The sequence below is a fragment of the Dipteris shenzhenensis genome, chromosome 7 (assembly GCF_047967505.1).
Source record: "Dipteris shenzhenensis isolate YYH24624 ecotype China chromosome 7, Dip_SZ_1.0, whole genome shotgun sequence".
In the NCBI taxonomy this organism is placed as follows: Eukaryota; Viridiplantae; Streptophyta; class Polypodiopsida; order Gleicheniales; family Dipteridaceae; genus Dipteris; species Dipteris shenzhenensis.
The window spans coordinates 12113546-12132857 of NC_141602.1; the positions used below are offsets into that span (position 1 = coordinate 12113546).

Genomic DNA, 19312 nt, shown 5'->3' on the forward strand with positions numbered 1-19312 from the left:
GGACACAAATTCCTTGATAGAGCCAGTTCACACAGCAGGTCAAGAACCGAGCATGCCAGAGTTGACTGAGAGTTCAAGCTCACTCTCAACCCTCGCTACAAAGGAGGGACTGCAGTTCAGCCACCCACTGAGCCCCTAGAACCACGACTATCTTTCCCTGGAAGGGGAGCACAGAGAAGCCAGATTCATATCTGTGAATAGGTCAAGAACTGAGCATGCCAGAGTTGACTGAGAGTTCGAGCTCACTCTCAACCGTTGCTACAAAGGAGGGACCGCAGTTCAGCCACCCACTGAGCCCCTAGAACCAAGACTATTTTTCCCTGGAAGGGGAGCACGGAGAGGCCAGATTCATATCTGTGAATGTACCCAATTTCAATGTCACTGTAATTGTACACTTGACCAATAAATGGAACTATAACCTATTTTGCGGAACTGAAGCAACTCACCAAAGTATGACTTCCTCTCCCTCGTGAACTGTCTCTAGAGAGCCAAAAACAGCCCTGCTTCCTGCTTTGAAACTGAACTGACATCTCTGACCGCACTGACATCTCTGACCGCACTGACCTAAAGCCGTGAGCTACGTCCTTTCCTGATGGCCTCAAACAGCACGTACAATCCCTATTGCATTATTCGTAGTAAGCCCAGGTTCCACCATCAGATTGTCCAAGCTCCATATCCAAAACTGCTTGTTTTTTACTCATTGGTCACTGGCAGCCAAGGATGGATCTGCTTTCTGTGCACCTGTCCTTACTATTTACCAAGATTGGGGCAGGCAGAAGGATTGAGCGATTACGGGTCATATGCTCTTTTGCATCATTTGTAGTAAGCCCAGTTCCACATCAGATCATCCAAGCAGAGTCTGGAGCATCAACTCTAAAGTAAGCTGCAGCCTTGTAAACCATCACATACATACAAAGGGCTAGGGAGATGGATAATGATTGGACAACCCACATTGGCACTGTCCTCCCCCTCATGCTCGCATGAGATGGTAATGGAATGGTTGATGTTGATATGCATGTGTCACAGGATAGTTTTCAAGATCGGACCTAGAGATGGACAGATTACCCCATTTTTAGTACAGCCTCTCGATGCCCCAATCCTGTACCTATCTAGGCATGAGAAGACCCAAGTCAAGATTAGATCTGCTAGAGCCACACATCTACAAAACTTGGAATGATTGCCCACTACGCTTTCCTCAAAGCATGTATTATCTCTTTGGACCAAAGGATTTCCTCGATATTTGACTTCTATGTGGTTGAGATCAAGGAACATTGAATCTTCAGGTGTAGCCCAAGGTTTTAACAACATGTCTTGTTTCATCAAATGCCCTGTCCAAATATATTTGGCTCTTTCATGCCGCAGATGAGGAGACACAAAGACCTGAAAATGCAACCAAAAGTATGAAGGACTTCCAAGCAAGGGATAGATGAGACCTAGGTGCCTGTCCAGAATATCAGACCTTTGACATTTCATCCACAGCCAGCTGGGAGAATAACTCCAAATGTTTTCCTTAAAAACACAGAATGGCAACATACACATGTGGAGTCTGCTAAGATAAAAACGCATGGCAGCATGATATTTATAGCTCTCTAAGACCTGTGGACAATTATTTCTTCATAATGCAGCAATTAAAATCTTGCTACATCTGTCTATATAAAGCACACTCCAACTAAACTGCCAATAGTACGTATATCATGGACTTTCTGAGCTCTCACAAACCAAAAAAGAGAATATGCGAGTAGATTCATGATGAAACATACCAAATCAAATGCACCACTTGGCTTTGCTGCCCACAACCGTAGATTGATAGTGTTAACAGTGTCGTATCCAGGAATAGGATTGTCATATGCTACTGCCTCCACCTGCCATTCCAGCAATGCATACTTTTTAGCCTTTTTCTTCTACACCATAGATTCAATTGCAAGAAGAAATGTCAGAAATAGATGCTTAGACAAGAAAGATAAAGGTTAGAAATGAATTTCTCTTTTTACAATGACAGGGTAAGAAAATAGCGGAGTAGGATGCTGTTAACTAAAATATGTAATCACGAACAAGCATTAGATTGATGTTTAAACAGTCGGCAGTCACCCTGTGACAATACCACTTGATTCATGTTAAACCAGGCTCATAGATTTGGAAAGGATTGTACTTCTAACCATCTCGCCAGGCACCCATTTGCAGCTTTTCCTGCTGTTTTGTACCTCCCCTTCAACTTTTCCATAGAACTGCCAGCAAAACACACAGTCCATGAAACACACAATGCAGATGTTTGCATGCATAAAAGATTGATTTGATAATACATAAGCAGCTATTAGAAGAAAGAAATACTTTTCATTTCCAATGCTTGAGAATGGCTTATTGCGTACCGCAATCAAAATTTTCAAAATGGTTACTGTAAGGAATCGTCCCTCTACAAAGTTTAAAAACACACACACGCACACGCACACACAAAAAGAAAGAAAGAAAGAAAGATGTATTAATGTCTTCAGAAGGCCTCGCGGGCCTATGAGACAAAGTACAGACCAAGCTGGGTGCCATGGTGGCTGCCCTATGGGCTGCGAGAATATCTCGTATCTATATTTGTCAGGGTCGTCTCCTGCCGTGGTGGTGGATGCAGACTTTGGGATCTCTGTATACGATGGGCCATATCTAGAGTGACCTCTGCTCGGGCAACCCTCTCCTCGTAGTGCAGTGATGGGCTAGACCTCCATCATGCATGCCCTGGTACGTCTCTGCGTCGCAAGTGATCCCTGTGCATCTGGATGCGTCCCTCCACGTCGTCTCATCCCACTGGTCCATGTGGTCCTCATGTCATCTATCTCCTCCTCCTCTACTCCTCTGTGTCTTGGGGAAAACTCGAACGTCTAGAAATATGTGACGTAATCGCTGAGCGCGATCCACCTCTGCCCCCTATGCCCTCGTCTCCTCTTGCTATCTGATTAGAGTGTCTCTGTGCCACCATATCTCCATCGGGTAGAGGCCAACGCAGACATGATCATGGAAGTGAATCAACCTAAGGAGAGGCCCAAGACTGAGTCCCTCCTAGAAGAGACAGTGGTACCATCCTCAAATCTCATAGTATACTGGGCAGGTGCACAAGAAATGCTCCTGTGACTCCACCTCCCCCAAAGTACATAGCTTGCAAACCTGCCGCTCTTTAGGCGTGCCTGTGGATCTCCCTGTTATCGATCCTATGCTGATGGGATGAGACCCGCATCTGTCCAACAGCAATCCTCAAGGCACGTAAGACTCATCTATCTTCCAGATACTGAAGTTTGATAATCACTCCGTCCTCTGACAATCTCAAAAAGTGGTCTCCGTAAAACTGTGTCTTGGTGGGGAACTCTTGGTCCCCCCCAAAAACCGTGATGTATAAAGTCGAAGTAAGTCCAACCATATGATATAGTTGATCTCCTCTCGAGGGACCAAGGGATCAGGGGCATCCAAGCTGTACTAAAAGGGAGGGAGATGGTCTATCTGGATACCTTGTCTGTCAAACCATATAGACACACACGCGTACAATGCTGTCGTGACCCCACTCTCGGCTAATCGCATAGATGACTCCAGTGCCATTCTCGGTAGTCTCCCTTTGGGTAAGGCCCCAACACTGTGAACGTAAGTGACCGTCTGAAAGATGGCATCAATCTGGAGCACTGTCATGGTGAACTCTACCTGAATGATCTGATGAGGGACTGATGGCTTACTCCTAATCATCCTGGATCCCATTATCACCTAAAGCCTCTCAAAGCGTACTCAGGATTTGATAGGTCACTACCCCAGAAAGGTGCCACGTACATGGCTGTAGGTCTCACAAGCATGTCAAACAGCCACCCCTTCGTCAAGATCCCAATCATGAGGCAATCCAAAGTGGGATCCCATCTCACCCATCCCACTAGAGAGAGTAAACATATGTACTTTACACGCAGAACTACGCGTACTTGATAAGTCGAGGAGTCGCACATTGGTTGCAAGCTAGAGTGAGAGAAAGGAGTAGATGGGCAACAACAACAAAAGCTATGGTGTAATCATATACAAAAATGAAATGAATATCTTACTTATTTTGACCACAATTTGTGTACTCACTCTTGGAGTCTAGGGTCTGTGTAAGGTAAGGAGGTTGGGGAAGGTGGGAACAAGGTGAGGGAGGGGGAAGAGAAGGGAGGGGGGTGGGACGGGGGGGGGGGGGGGGGGAGGGGAGAGTGGTGGCAAGGGTAGGGGGAGGGAGGGGGGACGGGGGCGATGACAGGAAGGGAGGTAGGGGGGAGGGTGAATGGGGCGAGGAAAGGGATCTTGGAAGTGTGCCTGGAAGCACGACCACTCAAGTCGAGCTCGAGCTCCCTACCCCCGTGTGAGCCATGCCGTAGTTGCATAGGTCATCATAAAGATTGGCCCTGTGAAGACTGCCCCTAGATAGGTGTACGACTGCACAATCTCAATTGACACCCCTCGGTAGGTGAACCTGTTCCGGTGAAGTGTTGCTCATGAGGTGTTGAAGATCATAACCTTGGTTTTACCAAGGTTGACCATCAGGTCTCTCTCCCTACAAAACACCTCCAGGAACTCCAAATGTCTTTGTAAACCTCTTGCTGATGAAGATAGATGGACTATGTCATCGCATATGGCTGCATCTATATCTATAAATCAGCCAGCAGTGATCCCTCACCACCCAGGTGGTCAAAGAAGGTCGTGATCTCATCGATATAGAGCCCAAATAGTGTTGGTGAGAGACGTCTTGTGTGAGAGGAAAGCTTGCTCTTACGTCGTCTCAGGCGTTGTGAGATCCGTTGTGCCTCAGACCTCGTCAGGTGTCCCAAAGCCTACTCTCGTGTCAACTGAGATCGCATCTCTCGATACTGCTCATCAAACCATGGGTTCTACGGCATCTTCCCAACCGTAGGGCATACATAGTTTGGGTCGTGGAAAGGCAACATCATGAATCATTGTAACGGGGCACAGGCAAGGTCTGTATCATCTCCAAAAGGGTCAGCCAGCCAATGGGACAGATGTCTCATGTATACTACATCAAAAGGAAGGTCGAATTGTACCCGGACATGGCTGGAGGCGGGGGGGTCACGTCCCGTGCCTCATAATGGCATCAAGATGCAAAAAGACAAGTATGAATGGTGGGTGCCAAGAGGGGGAGGGGGGACTATAAAATCATGTGACCATGTCATAAAGGCCAAGGAGCCTAGTCGGTGCTAGAACCTTCTCTATGTGGGCGTAGGTAAGTCCTCCAGACAACAGCCATCGCTGGAGACCATTGTATATAATCAGGTCATGCACTGCTCCCATCTCTAGCAAGTGTCTCCCATAGCCTGTCACATGTGATCCTCTGAACGTCTCACTATCCTGAGATCCATCTCTGGCACTCTGAGGTGATCTGACTCAAAATCAAGCAAACCCACTTGCATATCCCATGTACGTGCATTGAAATCCCGTAAGAGGAGCACCTCTCCCTGCCTGAGAACTCTATGATATCGGGTCGTATATCGTCTTATATGGGCTGTAACCCTCTGTAGTGACCTCATGTGCATATGAAGATGTGTCCGGGGGGAAGTAACATACTGCAATGAAGAGTGGCCGTGCATCAGGTGGCTGAAACCACACCTGCATGTGTCGTGCATGTTCCTCCTTCCTTTTTGGATATCTCTTTCGAATTCTCCCCCATGCCAAGTATTGGCCACTTGGCTTGCTTCTTTGGTGCCATGTGTCCTACAAGGGGCACTTCCATCAAAGTCCTACATGGCTTCCCTTTGGACCTTGTCATTAATGCTTAACCCTAGATCCCAGCCCTCTAAGCCCCACTAAATGCAAGCTCTGTGGAGCCCTCAAAGTTACCCCCTATACTGTGGTCTCGATGTTATAGTTCCCATAACAAGTGCCCCTCTGTTCACTGTTTGACTTCCTCATTAAAGAGGGCATGTCTGGGTCCCCATTGGAGGGCTGTGCTAAGTCTATGAGGCTGTCCATGGCTGAGGCTATGGCTGAGGTTATGTTGTAGAAGCTATGGGAGCGCTATCACCATGAGAGAAGGGATCTTGTACAGGCTAGAGGGTTTACTGTGTCTGGACCTGTGTGGACTGCTGGAACTGTTGCTGTGGGGCTGCATGGTACTGCTGAATTGACTGGGGCTGCTGGAGATGCTGCGTCTACTGCTGCTTAAGGCGTGGAATCATCTGGGAATTCCCCTTTATATAGGGATAGCGCTGGAAGAGTTCGATCCAGACTGTGGCCTCCAGGAGGCCACAGACTGACCCAACCTGTGCTGCAGACTGACCTGTCCACATGGCACCTGACTGCAGCTGCAGTGCTCTTGCCACTCTCCACTTGCCACGTGGCAGTGGGGTACCTGCTTAACTGCTGCAGCTCCTGCGCATCCAGATGGTGGCTGCCATACTACTGGCCTGGACTGTAAAGACCTGCCCTGTGCTGCTGATGTCAGGCTGACGTTCTGTCCTTATTGAGACCTGCTGTTGTGGGCTGCTGGGCTGCAAAACTGCCATGAAAGTAGCCATGCCATGGGCTGCAGATGCCCATGACACACCATGCCCTCAATGAGGCTAGAACTGATCTTCAAAGTAGCATTCCACATACTAAACCTTACAAGAATGGCTGGGATGGCCAAGATAACATGGAGCTTGCAAGCAATATTATAACATCATGTGCTGCCTTCGTTGCCAAGCTCGAATGAGCACAAATGGATTTGTGGCCAAAACCTATGATGCAAGCTCTCTTGTGTAGGATTTCAGGAATCAGCATCTCCACATTTATTATTGCTCTTTTAATCAAGTATTAAGATCCTCAAAACTCCTTTGGATGAAAATGACGCAATCAGTTGGTTTCTTAAGATCAACACTCTCCCTTTACACATAGACTGACAACCCTCCAATCCAGCAGGTATGCATACAAGAAAGGCATTCACAAATCCCACTAGTTTATTTCATTATTCCATAAATGGCATACAAATACATAAATTTAACAGAATCCAGTATCATGCCCACATTCATCATGATGTCAAATAATTTGCTACAATTGAAAAGCAGAATCAGCCAGGCTTAACACTTAAGAGAGTCATCCAAGGAGAATCACTTGTGAAGATACGACTATTTCATGTTGTTATGTACCAACAAATACTCCCAGCAAATAATAATAATAAAGTCTGCAGATGCATATGTTAACAAAGCAAGGATATAAACTTTTCTTGAATTACTAATAAACAGTTCTGAGCTGTAAATAATGTAGGCATGCTATGCTTGACCCAGTGGGATGATGTACCTTTACAGGATATGAGACATGTACACGTTCGATCTCCCAAGGATTACCAAAATTTAACCAAAAATCAGGTTGCTCATGCTGAAAACCATCTTTAATTTTCTGACGAAACAACCCATATTCATACCGCAGCCCATATCTGAAGCAGACATTCCATTAGCCTAAGTCATGCATATGCTGATGTCATTAGCCTAAGTCTTTGCTTCTAATGAGGATTATGTTGACTCAAATTGAAAAAACAGAATTGACTTTTTAACTGATTTTATTGTAATCATTTATACCCCCATGCGGGTAAGTCCAATGTAGCAAATGAATCCAAAAAGCAGGCAGCCAAACGTCCAAGTCCCCCATTCCCAAGAGCAGCATCTATCTCCTGCCAAACAACAGTATCAAGAATTGTACCTGCAAATTGAGTAAGGCATAGCACTTGCTTCACAAATAATACTTTCACCTACGCAACTTGTTATGAAAAGGAAGCTGACCTGCTCCGCTAAAACCTCCAAGTTAAAGCCCAACTGTTGAAGAGCTTCAGCATATTGGTCCTTGATGCCAAGGTTATATACGCTGTTCAGTAATGATCGACCTGATCAACAAGAACCAAGGGGAATTTAGGACACCATAAAGAATACGGCTCCCAATTTAGGACATATATGATAACATGACACAATTCATATTTAGAGCCAAAGATAGTGCATGTAAAAATACAGAGCCTGCTAGATGAAAAGCATATATTCAAGAAATAGAGGACCTGCACCTTGCATGAGAACATATCAAGGGAAAGACAACAAAAAGAAAAAGTAACTCGAGGAACACTGAAAAAAAAAATTCAAATCCAATGTCTTCAAATTATTGGCAGCCCTGCATGGCTGCCACGTGTCCAAAGGTGACGCTGGGTGCGGGGGTCCCAATCCCCGTTCCATAGCCACGTCTAGCCTCTCTCTCTCCCAAAAAGATCCAGGGAGGGATGAGAGGGAGGGGGAATACAAGCCTTTATATTCAAGGGCCCCAAGGGGGCATCCATGTTTATGAGATTAATTCCCACATATGCTACATGTCAAATGGCTCCAATGTCAATGAGGGGTGAGGCCACCACCTCCAACACCCCCTGTGGACAAACCCTAGTGCAAACAACTGTGACCATTCATCAAACCTTGACCACAACCAAACCACAAAGGCCGGGCCAATCAAACGCCAGCAGCCACCAAACACCAGGCGGGTAGCATACCACAGAAGGTACAAACACATGTCGCACAGTAAGAGGAGCTGCCGCCGAAACAGTCGCACTTAAATGCCGTGACTAACTCCACAGCGCCCAGCGTCAGCCGGACCGCCACGTGTTGTGTGCGCAGATAGCCGCCAGCAAGTCAGCACAGGTTCGCAGACTATCGTCTGCTCTGATACCGTGTTGGCAGTCTTGCATGGCTGCCACATGTCCAAAGGTAACACCGAGTGCAGGGGTCCCAATCCCCGTCCCATAGCCGCGTCTAGCCTCTCTCTCTCACAAAAAGATCCCGGGAGGGATGAGAGAGAGAGGGGGAATATAAGCCTTTATATCCAAGGGCCCCAAGGGGGCATCCGTGTTTATGGGATTAATTCCGACATAAGTTACATGTCAAATGTGTGCGGCCCCCCCTCAAATGAACCATGCTCCAAATGCCAACAAGGGGTGAGGCCACCACGTCCAACACAAATCAAGCATGCTGTTCTTGTAATCCCACATTTTGCATTTCTCTGACATGTAGAAGAGAGAAGTAAAACCACCAGAATAAAGAGTGAGGTAAATTGGATTTTAAATATTGCAGTCTTTGATGAGATTCCAAATGGCATTGCTTTCAGTCTTGCTTTTTGCAGAGCAGCATTGAGAGGATTCTTTCTGAATCTCATTACACTACAAAGTATGAAAGCCTTGACACTTTGAGCATTTTCTTTTTTTCAGTCCACTTTGAGCATTTTCTTTTGTTCAGTCGTTCAGTAGTTACAAAATGCAATTTGTTTCAGATCGTCCTTCTGAGATTTTTTGACCTACCTGAATAATGTTTTCTCCCTTAGTGCTTTCCTATAGATTAACCTTCATCTATAAAGCACGACACCCGCATTGCTCGCTCAAATTTTTGGCAAAAATGAAGCTACCTAGTTTGATGCACAAGTTACCCGAGAGCATCATAGACAAAGACATAACTAAATCACAGTATTTCTGTAAATTAAGCACGAAAGATAACCAAATCACAGTATTTCCATAAATTAACTTCTTTTCATGTGACTGCTTCATTATGACGATATCTTATGGAAGAACTCATCCCTAGTTTGCACCCCTTTGTCAGAATAATCGAGGCTTGCTTCTTTACCCAAACCCCCACTACAGAATGTACCTAGAGATAGCCTAACACTCAAGATCTCACTAATGGACATATAACTACAAGTATTACAAAAGATGCACGCATGAGATCTGGAAGAATGCTGAACAACCTAGGCAGCAAACTGATGTATGTATAAAGCTACACAATCATGGGCTGGACCAAGTACGAAACAGACCGAATGTGTACCTGACACCTACAGGCTGATGGCTGACCAAGAGAGAATATCAACTGGGGCCAGATGCGCTACTTAGCTGCTATTCTTCCTCCTCTTCCCTGTGCCTTCCAGAAGGCTTGAGTTGCTGGCTGCCCTCCTCCCCCTGCCCCCTTTTCTTCGCTTTGTGGCCAAGACTAAGCCTTAGGTGTCACGACTCAAAACCTGTGTGCCAAACTATACTCTAACTTGGAATCATGGGTGCTGGCACAATTTTGTTCCACCCAGCCAATTCCCTGCTGTAGCAGCTCAAAAGGTAAGTGAGTAGAAAAAAACCCCACCCGCATGCTACACACAGAGCCCACATATCCCAAGATGGATCTAGCTTGCCACATGTCATCATTTGAGGGCATCATCTAAATGCATCATTTTACCCCTCTTGGGATAACATTTAATTCATTTGCCCCTTGGCACATTCAATGCATTTAGGCCCCTTAGCCTTAGATCCACCTCGTCTTGTGCCATGTCACCCTCACCAAGGACCTTGACATTAATTCCTTTTGAACATTTACATGAAACCCAAACAAATATAATACAAACATTGATCCCTTAAAGGAAAATGTCCACTGACCCTTCCGAGGTCATGTTACCTCAACTTGAGTGTAACATTCCTTCCCTCTTCAGGCATCAGCATCCTCAATGATAAAGTCTGGGAACACTCTCCGTAACTGGTATACGGATTCCCAGGTAGCTTCTGATAGAGGTCAGCCATGCCATGCAACCAACACCGTGGGTATCTTCCAATTGCGTACTTGCATTGTTCCTTGGTCCAAGATTCTTGTTGGTTTGCGTCCTGCATTATCCTCTATCTCCTGAAACAAAACAACACCCTCGATTAGTGAGTCACCTGTATGCAAAATTTTCTTTAAACGAGAAACATGAAACACTGGGTGCACCTTTGTGGTAATACTAATTTATAGGCCACCTTGCCTATTCTTTTTAGAATTAACCACGGCCCACAATATCGGGGTGATAACTTAGCACACTCTCCTGCAGTCAAAGACTTAGAGTGCAAAGGAACTCTGAGAAAAACTTTTTCTCATTCCTTAAATTCTCTAACGGATCTGTTTTCATCCGCATACGCCTTAGCTCTATCCATAGCTTAGCGGATGTTAGCTCTTGCAACTACTAGCATCTCCCGCATCTAAACCACAAAGTTCGCGGCACTAGGTACATTCTGAGGTACTCCAACTATAGTTGGATTTGCTGGTCTATAACCATAGTTCAGCTCAAACGGACTGAACCCTGTAGAGGAATGTTTTCTATCATTGTAGGCAAATTCTAACAATGGCAACCATTTGTCCCACGTATTTTGCCTCAATGAAACATATGCTCTAAGCATATCCTCTAAAATTTGGTTGATTTTTTCTCTCTGACCATCCGTTTCTGGATGATCCCCACTACTCATTCCCAACTCAGTCCTTAGTGTCTCAAACACTGCAGTCAAAAAATGACTAGCAAATTTGACATCCCTGTCTGACACTATGGATTTGCGTAATCCATGCAGACGAAATATATGTTTAATAAACAAATCCGCCACTTGCGGGGCACTAACAGACTCTCTAGTTGGAATGAAGTAAGCCATCTTGGTAAGACGATCAACTACCACAAGGATAGAATCATATCCACCTTGTGTCTTAGGCAGACCTACAATAAACTCCATGGAAATGCTCTCCCACCTACCTAGTGGTATTTAAGGCACATACCATGGCCTATAGGGCATCACTAGAACCACCATAGGATGGCCTGCAAACCCCCCTCCATGGGATGGGCTGAAGTACTCTGGAAACGTCTCAGAATGCCTGGTATTTTCTAGTCATGGTGGCACATGTTCATCCAAAAGGATATAGCCACCTATGAATGTACAAGGGATGTCAGATCATGTAACAAAGGGAACCAAGTGTAAAGCCTATCGAAAGACTTCGAACTTGGGACGAGGAAGTGCCTTTGTAAACATATATGCTATGTTGTCCTCTGTGGGAAGATAGGACAACTCTATGTCTCCTGCTGACAACCGCTCCCGAACATAATGATAGTGAACTTCAATATGCTTAGTACGCGCATGAAACACTGGGTTACGCGCAATGGCCAAAGCACTCTGGCTGTCAGTGTAGACAATAGTGGAGGATGTCTGGCGAATACCAAGATCTGTAAGTAGCTGTCGAAGCCAAATACACTCTACTGTAGCGGTGAACGCTGCCCTGTACTCAGCCTCATAGCTAGACGTGGCAACTGTTGGTTGCTTCTTGCTGAGCCAAGAGATACATGAATTGCCAAGCAAAAAACAATTGCCAGTATGCGACACTCTGGTGTCGGAACATCCTACCCAATCACTATCCGTGTAAGCATGCATGGTAAGTGAACCCTGATCACCATAGAAGAGGGCTAAATCCTGAGTGCCTCTCAGATATCTGAAGACTCTCTTCATTGCCTGCCAATGCTGTGAACTGGGCATGCGCATGAATCTGCTGAGCTGAGATACTGCATACTGCAAGTCAGGTTTGGTGTGACATAAATAATAAGGCATCCAACAGCCTGTTGATAAAGAGTGATATCGCATGGGCTCCCATCATGAGCTGAGAATTTGAAGCCAGGGTCCACTGGAGTAGAGATTGGCTTGCAATCCTCAAACTGAAAACGATCAAGGAGCTGTCCAATATACTTGGACTGAGACATCATGATACCCCCCTCAACATGAGCAAACTAAATGCCCAAATAATAATGGAGCCGTCCCATGTTTGACATGTCAAAAATCTGCTGCAAATCAGCCTCCTTGAAAGCTGCAATTTGCTGAGTATCTGGGCCCGTGATGAGCATATCATCCACGTATAAAATCAGCACTAAAAAATCAGATCCACTCCCACCGACATAAAGAGTTGGTTTTGTGGGACTATTTTGAAAACCAAGGGATAATAAGTGTGCATGAATTTTGGCATACCATGCCCTGGGTGCCTGCTTCAAACCATAGAGGGCTTTTCTAAGCCGGCATACCTTATTTTCAGAATTAACAACCTCAAAGCCAGGAGGTTATGTGACATAGACTTCTTCTTGTAGATCCCCACGAAGAAAAGCAGTTTTGATGTCAAGCTGGTGCACTTGCCAATAATGATGGGCTGCAATGGCAATTACACATCTAATGGTAGTAATCCTGGATGTGGGAGCAAATGTCTCCTCAAAGTCAATGCCTTGTTGTTGGGCATACCCTTTTGCAACAAGACGGGCTTTGTATCGATCTATGCTGCCATCAGATTTCCTTTTTAATTTGTAGACCCACCGCGTTCCAATGGCATGCTTGCCAGGAGGGAGATCTACTAATTCCCATGTGTCATTTTTGGCAATAGATTCTAACTCAGCTCTCATTTCATCCATCCACTCTTTGCTGTCAAAAGCATCTTTATGGCACAGAGGCTCTTCATTGCAAGCTGTAGCAAGGAGTGCAAACTCAAGAAAGTGACCATGCTGTCTATTCCCTGATCTTGTCCGGGCAGCAAAAGGCTGATCTTGTTTGCTGTCCCTCAATGTATCAAGAAGCCATCTGGGAACTTGCCTTTGCTGTCTATTGACAGCTCTTTCTTCAATGACTGCATCATGAATAGTGGGATCATTTTGTGCCAGAAGAGAAACCTGCAAATCAGCAAGAGGTTGTGGCTGATCATTGCTTAGTGGAGGGCCTGCACGAGGCTCATGTTGCTGGTAAAAATCCTCTTCTGATGATGGCAGAGGTAACCAAGATTCAAAGGCATCAAACATGTCAACATCTGGCTTTGCTTTGCAGTCCACAAGAGGAGAAGCTGAATGTTCAGCAAAGATTACATCTCTACTGATAATAATCTTCCCAGTATTTGGTTGATATGACCGATACCCTCTGCTCTCCTGGCTGTAACCAATAAATATGCATTTGATTGCCTTGTCATCAAGCTTATGTCTCAGCTGAGATGGTACATGAACATATGCAAGAGACCCAAAAACTCTCATGTGTGAAAGTGAAGGCTTCCTGCCTTTCCATGCTTCATAAGGTTAACAGTCTTCAATGCCCGTGTAGGTGATCTATTCAGCACATAGTTGGCACACATTACTGCATCAAGCCAAAATTTATTGGGCAAAGACTTGGCCTTAAGCATGCATCTGGCCATATCTATTGTCGACCTGTTTTTCCTTTCAGAAACAGGATTCTGCTGAGGAGTGTAAGGAGTAGTGCATGAGTGAATAATGCCCCGTGAAGACAGAAATGCATCAAACTCCTTTGACATATACTCTCCCCCCCTATCTGTGTTAAGGGTGACAAGCTTGCATCCTGATTCATTCTCAACCATATTCAGCCATCTCTGAAAGCATAAGAAAACTTCAGATTTGGCTTTTAAAGGATATACCCAGCAATATCTTGTGAAATCATCAATGAGAGTCATGAAATACTTGTACCCCCCAATGGCATTTGTCCTCATTGGGCCGCAGACATCACTGTGTACTAGCTGCAATTTCCTTTGTGAGAGTTTTGGACAATTCTTTTGAAAAGAAAATCGATGCATCTTACCCAAAAGACAACCCTCACACACATGTTTGGAAACTGTGTGAGTCTGAGGTACATCATTTGCCATCTGCTGTGAATGTAGCTTTGCAAGAGCTCTATAATTGAGATGGCCCATTCTCTCATGCCAAAGATGAGTTTCAGCAAGCTATGAATCTGAAATAGCCAATGCTTCAATAGAAAATGCAGCTGAATGATGATCAAGGTGATAAAGCCCTTTTTGTAAAGTGCCGGTGAGAACTATGGCATTGTCATCACGAAGATCATAAACTAGGCATCTGTAGCCATCAAAAATCACTCTGAAACCTGAAGTAGCAATTGCTGAAATTGAAATCAAGTTGACTTCAATTCCAGGCACAAAAAGAACATTTATCAGAGTGATAGGATGGCTTGAAATGGATGTAAGCTGCACATCTCCAACTCCTTTTACAGCATATGAAGCATTATTAGCACATGTAGCCGTTCCCCCTCGAGGTGCATCAGCTAAAGAATGAAACAACTGTCTGCAAGATGTGACATGCTTGGAAGCACCACTATCAAAGTACCAAGACTGAGCATCATTAGCAGTAAAGAATGCATCAGCTTTGGAGAGATCAAATGAGCAATGGACAGCCCATGCCCAATCATCCTGAAGAGCATGTGCATGTGAAGCATCTTATGGCTCATGGGATTCAATAGCATTAACTGTCAATCCTGCTTTCTTTTTCTCCGAAGCAATGCGCTTCATGCATTCTGAAATGTCATGTCCAGGCTTGCGACAATAGTTACATCTTTTCTTTTTTGACTTATCTGATGTATTTTTAGATGCATGGGAGGAATTGCAGCTACTATGCGCAGATTTTGGCTTGCCCATAGGCTTGGAAGCCTTGCCTCTTCCTCTCTGCTGTGAAGCAATGCATGATCAGGAATAATGGCTTGTCTATTAGCTCTACTTTGCTCTTTCTGCAAAAGCAAAGTAACTAGCTGATCAAAAGAATAGTGGTCTGGATTACCCATGGCCACTAATCGAAGGGTTGTAGCAAACCCTTGATATGTATCTGGCAGTCCATTCAATGTGGTACTGGCAAGCTGTGAATTTGGCACCACCTCATTAATGTTGGCAAGCTGTTCCATGAGGTCCTTGACCTTTGTCAGGTATGCATCCATAGACTCACCTTCATTCATACTGACTTCCTGTAATTGCCTTCTCAAATATGCAACACGAGCTTCATTGCGAATCTGATAGAGAGAAGCCAATTTATCCGGTATCAGAGCTGAGTTCTACACTTGTCTTCCAGCTCTCCTCAGCCCCCTTGAGCCGCTCTCTATCGCTCATTGAAAGTGTGCTCCTTTGCTGGTCGTTCCTGCTCCATTCTGTTCGAGGCTCTCCAGCTACTATCCAAAGCTCCCAGAGTCTTTTCGCCGCCATTTTTTGTGCTGCAGATCCAGGCGCCCAGCTCCCCAGACCTACATTGCTCCCTGCGCCTCCCTTCCGTACAGTCCGTACGACTATACGGACGTTCGTACAGATACGTACGGCTCTCGCGTCAGATCCCGTACGTCTTCTACAAGTGCCAGCGCCTACGTTGTACTTGTTCCGTATCTGGTTCGTACTACGCTCCGTACCTGCATTTCGTACAGCCGCGTACTTGCGTCGTACTTCCGTACAATCGTACTTGCAACTGTTCCGTATAAGATCCTTGCTGTATTCTGTACGGGTATTTGCAGTGTTGGGGCTTTTGCAAGACATTGGTAGATTTGGGGTTTTCAATACCTTTCATTTCCTCTAGTTGCAACTTCTTGCAAGAACATTAGAGTTTTGGGATTTGGTGTGCAACTCCTTGTTTGATTGCAGTACATTGGGTCAAGTTGCAGGACATTGAGTCACATTTGCAGGACATTGGATCAGTTTACAAGACATTGAGTCACTTTTACAGGATTGCAGGACATTGAGTCACTTTTGCAGGACATTGAGTCAAATCTTCATACATTGGGTCACATTTGCAAAAATTCCAGCAAAATTTGGGGCTTTTTTGTATTTGCCCTCTTTTTGGCCTATTTGCCCTCAATAAATTTGGGGCTTTTGCCAGATTTGCTGTTTTTGCAGTGAACATTGCCTGTCACAGTCACATTTGGGTCAGATCTGCATTTGCCCTTTGATTTGGGTCAGAAATTTGCAGATATTTGCTTTCATTTTTTGGACAGCCAGCTTTTTGCAGTGATAGCCTTGAGGCTTTTGGGTTTTCAGGTCTTTTTCAGGGTATCACATTTGCTATGGCTGGGAACAATCAAGATTTATTTGGAGTTCTTCGTGAAGATGATAAGTTGGATGGCACCAACTATCCGATGTGGTCTTATCTCATGAAACATATTCTTGTTGCAAAGCATTTGTGGAATATCGTTTTTGGGGCTGATCTGAGGCCAGCCAATGCTACAGTGGTTGCCTCTACTGCTGGTCCTTCTACAAGGGGTACTCCTCCTGATGCCTCTTCCTCTAGCACTCCTGCTGCTGCTCCTCCAACTCAAGAACAGTCAAGATGGGATGCAAGAGATGCAAATGCACATTCATGCATTGCTTTATCATGCAAGAGAATCATTATTCCACACATCCAGTCTTGCAGGACAGCAAAGGATGCTTGACTGTAGGATCGGATAGAAGAGAGAGAGTGCAGGTAGCAAAGGGTCGCAGAAGAACACCCGTCACGTCAAACTTAGATAATCCAAAACGAAGGAGTACAAGGTACAAGTACCTAGACCTAGGACTAAGTGTCCTAGGTGTCACATAGGACTAAGTGTCCTATGTGGCCTAAAAGACACTAACACTGTAAGTGTCTTTATTGATGCCTACAAGGCACATACCATGGCCTATAAATAGGGCAACTCAAGGGCTGATATCAGCCGACTCTCTAGTTGGCTGAGTTTGGCTCAGCCCCAGCCTCTATAAAAGAGGCTAGAGGGCACAAGTGGGCAGCCTAATGGCTGGCCCACATGTCTCTCCATCTGGACTACATCGCCCTGCCTCCAGCCCTATACCCTAGCTCTCTCCTCTCCCTAATCTAGCCTAAAAGGCGGCGGGCACACCCATATAGAATCCCTTTGTCACTAGATCTACACCTGAGATGCCCTCAACTCACCCCTTATCTACCACCCAAAGATCCGAGACCGGGAAGATTTCATACTTCACCACATGATTCACATCAACTAGGCATAGTGGGACAATGGCTGAGCGAGGTCTATGGATGATTAGAGCCACCCTTACGATAGAGGTGCTTCAGATTGTTGGCAAACTTTAGGGGCACGACACAGGATAGACGAGAGGAAGCAGTGAGACTTGGATCTAGTGAAGCAAACTACAGTAGAGGTGGCAGTCTTTTCTCTCAGAGCCTCACAAGTAGCCAATTTCTTGTGACGCTTTCAAAGATTCTAATAGAAGCTTCACTTCTTTATGGAGGAAAAAACGAACAAAAAAGATACATGGTAACGTCTTTATAAGAATTTGTACAATGATTAACATCACAGATCCAAATTGGGCATGCACCTACTTTTTTTTGTGGGAAGAAATCTTTTATTGCTGTAAAATAATTACATTCATAGTTACTTCGAAAGTGGAGTAACTACTACTCAACTGAAAATCTCAGTATAAGCTGTATATACATCCAAATTGGGCATGCACCTACACAACTAGCAACTTGTAGATACAAGTAAATTGAGTTTACTTCATACAATGAGGCAATTCACGAAAAATCTCATCCCTCACCCAAGAGAAATTCCATTGACAAGTAGAATATTCGTTTTGGGTCTTTGTCCTTAAAAAACTGTTGGGTATCATTCCAGCTTTCTAATAGACGATCTCGTGCACTATGAGCTGTAGCCTGCAAATTGAACAAATCAACATGGCAAAGAAATATTATATGACATCCACGTAAATTATTATATGTACATGTAATCCAGGACCATGCCTGGTAGTGTAATTAACATAGATCCCTTATAAAATGCTATGCAATAGAGACTCATGCCCATATGTTCCCAGGGGTGACACATCTTAGGTATCAAATCATATGTATCCTATTGAAACTCTTTGGTTAAAAGGAAAGAATTCAACAGCATATTATCTATCATCCTGAGATTGTATTGAGCAGCAAAGCATGTCCACATGGACCACAAAGTCTCAAGTATGAGGGAAAACTTTATAGGAAAAAACAATGAACTACCAACTCCTTAATTATCGTCTAAACACTAGATGAGGGTGGGCAGCATGGAAAGCATGGCTCTAATGCCTCTCTCTCTCTCTCTCTCTCTCTCTCTCTCTCTCTAGTGTCTCAAGTGGCACAGAGAAGGGGTTAAATGGATGGAACTGTGGGAAATACCAGCTGCCGATATCCCAAAGGATGGAGAAGAAAGCAGAAATCTGGTCATGCAGAAAATGCTACAAAAACTATGGCTAGCCCCAGGGCTGAAAATGGAATTCTACAAATGAAAAATCAACCAAATGGATAAGTATGAAATGCAAGATATTTCGGGGAGGACAAACAGCATTTAATTTGTAAAGGACCAACTCTCATGAACTAGAGATGCAAAAGGGTGGGTGGACAAGACCCCCAGAATCCCCTAGAAAAAATTTGTCCCATAGGGGAGATTGAAAATGAGGAGCATACTCTCCTCCATTGCTGAGCAACAAACACATCAGGGAAAAATACAGCAGCAATGCCACCAGCCTGAAAACCCTCTTTGGGATGCCGGCCCAGCAGCTAGGTGTTTACATAAAGGAATCCCAGGACACCACAACAAAGTCCTCGACAAGGTGCAGTGATTAGCTAAACATGTACTTGCAGCATAGCATAGCAAGTGATATATAAAGTTTTCTCGTATTTTTTGATGTGATGAACCACTATCATCTTGATAGTGGTCACCAATCCCATAGAACTTGAAGGGTCTCCAAAGGACTTTAATGCGATCATATATATAATC

General features: G+C 44.8%; 1 protein-coding gene across 3 annotated transcripts in view; it reads right to left on the reverse strand.

Moving 5' to 3' along the window:
- The window catches only part of LOC147899954 (uncharacterized), a 153800-nt gene that overhangs the window by 114843 nt on the left and 19645 nt on the right, over nucleotides 1–19312 (reverse strand). For all 3 annotated transcript variants that reach the window (XR_015541271.1, XM_087376529.1, XM_087376530.1), the window contains exons 4-9: nucleotides 18102–18216; nucleotides 7755–7855; nucleotides 7554–7645; nucleotides 7276–7411; nucleotides 2157–2225; nucleotides 1761–1862 (exon numbers count right to left, since the gene is read on the reverse strand). Coding sequence is in view for 2 of the 3 variants with exons in the window: in XM_087376529.1 (XP_087232655.1) it covers nucleotides 1761–1862; nucleotides 2157–2225; nucleotides 7276–7411; nucleotides 7554–7645; nucleotides 7755–7855; nucleotides 18102–18216 (615 nt within the window). In the remaining variant the exon portion in view is untranslated. The remainder of the gene's footprint in view (nucleotides 1–1760; nucleotides 1863–2156; nucleotides 2226–7275; nucleotides 7412–7553; nucleotides 7646–7754; nucleotides 7856–18101; nucleotides 18217–19312) is intronic.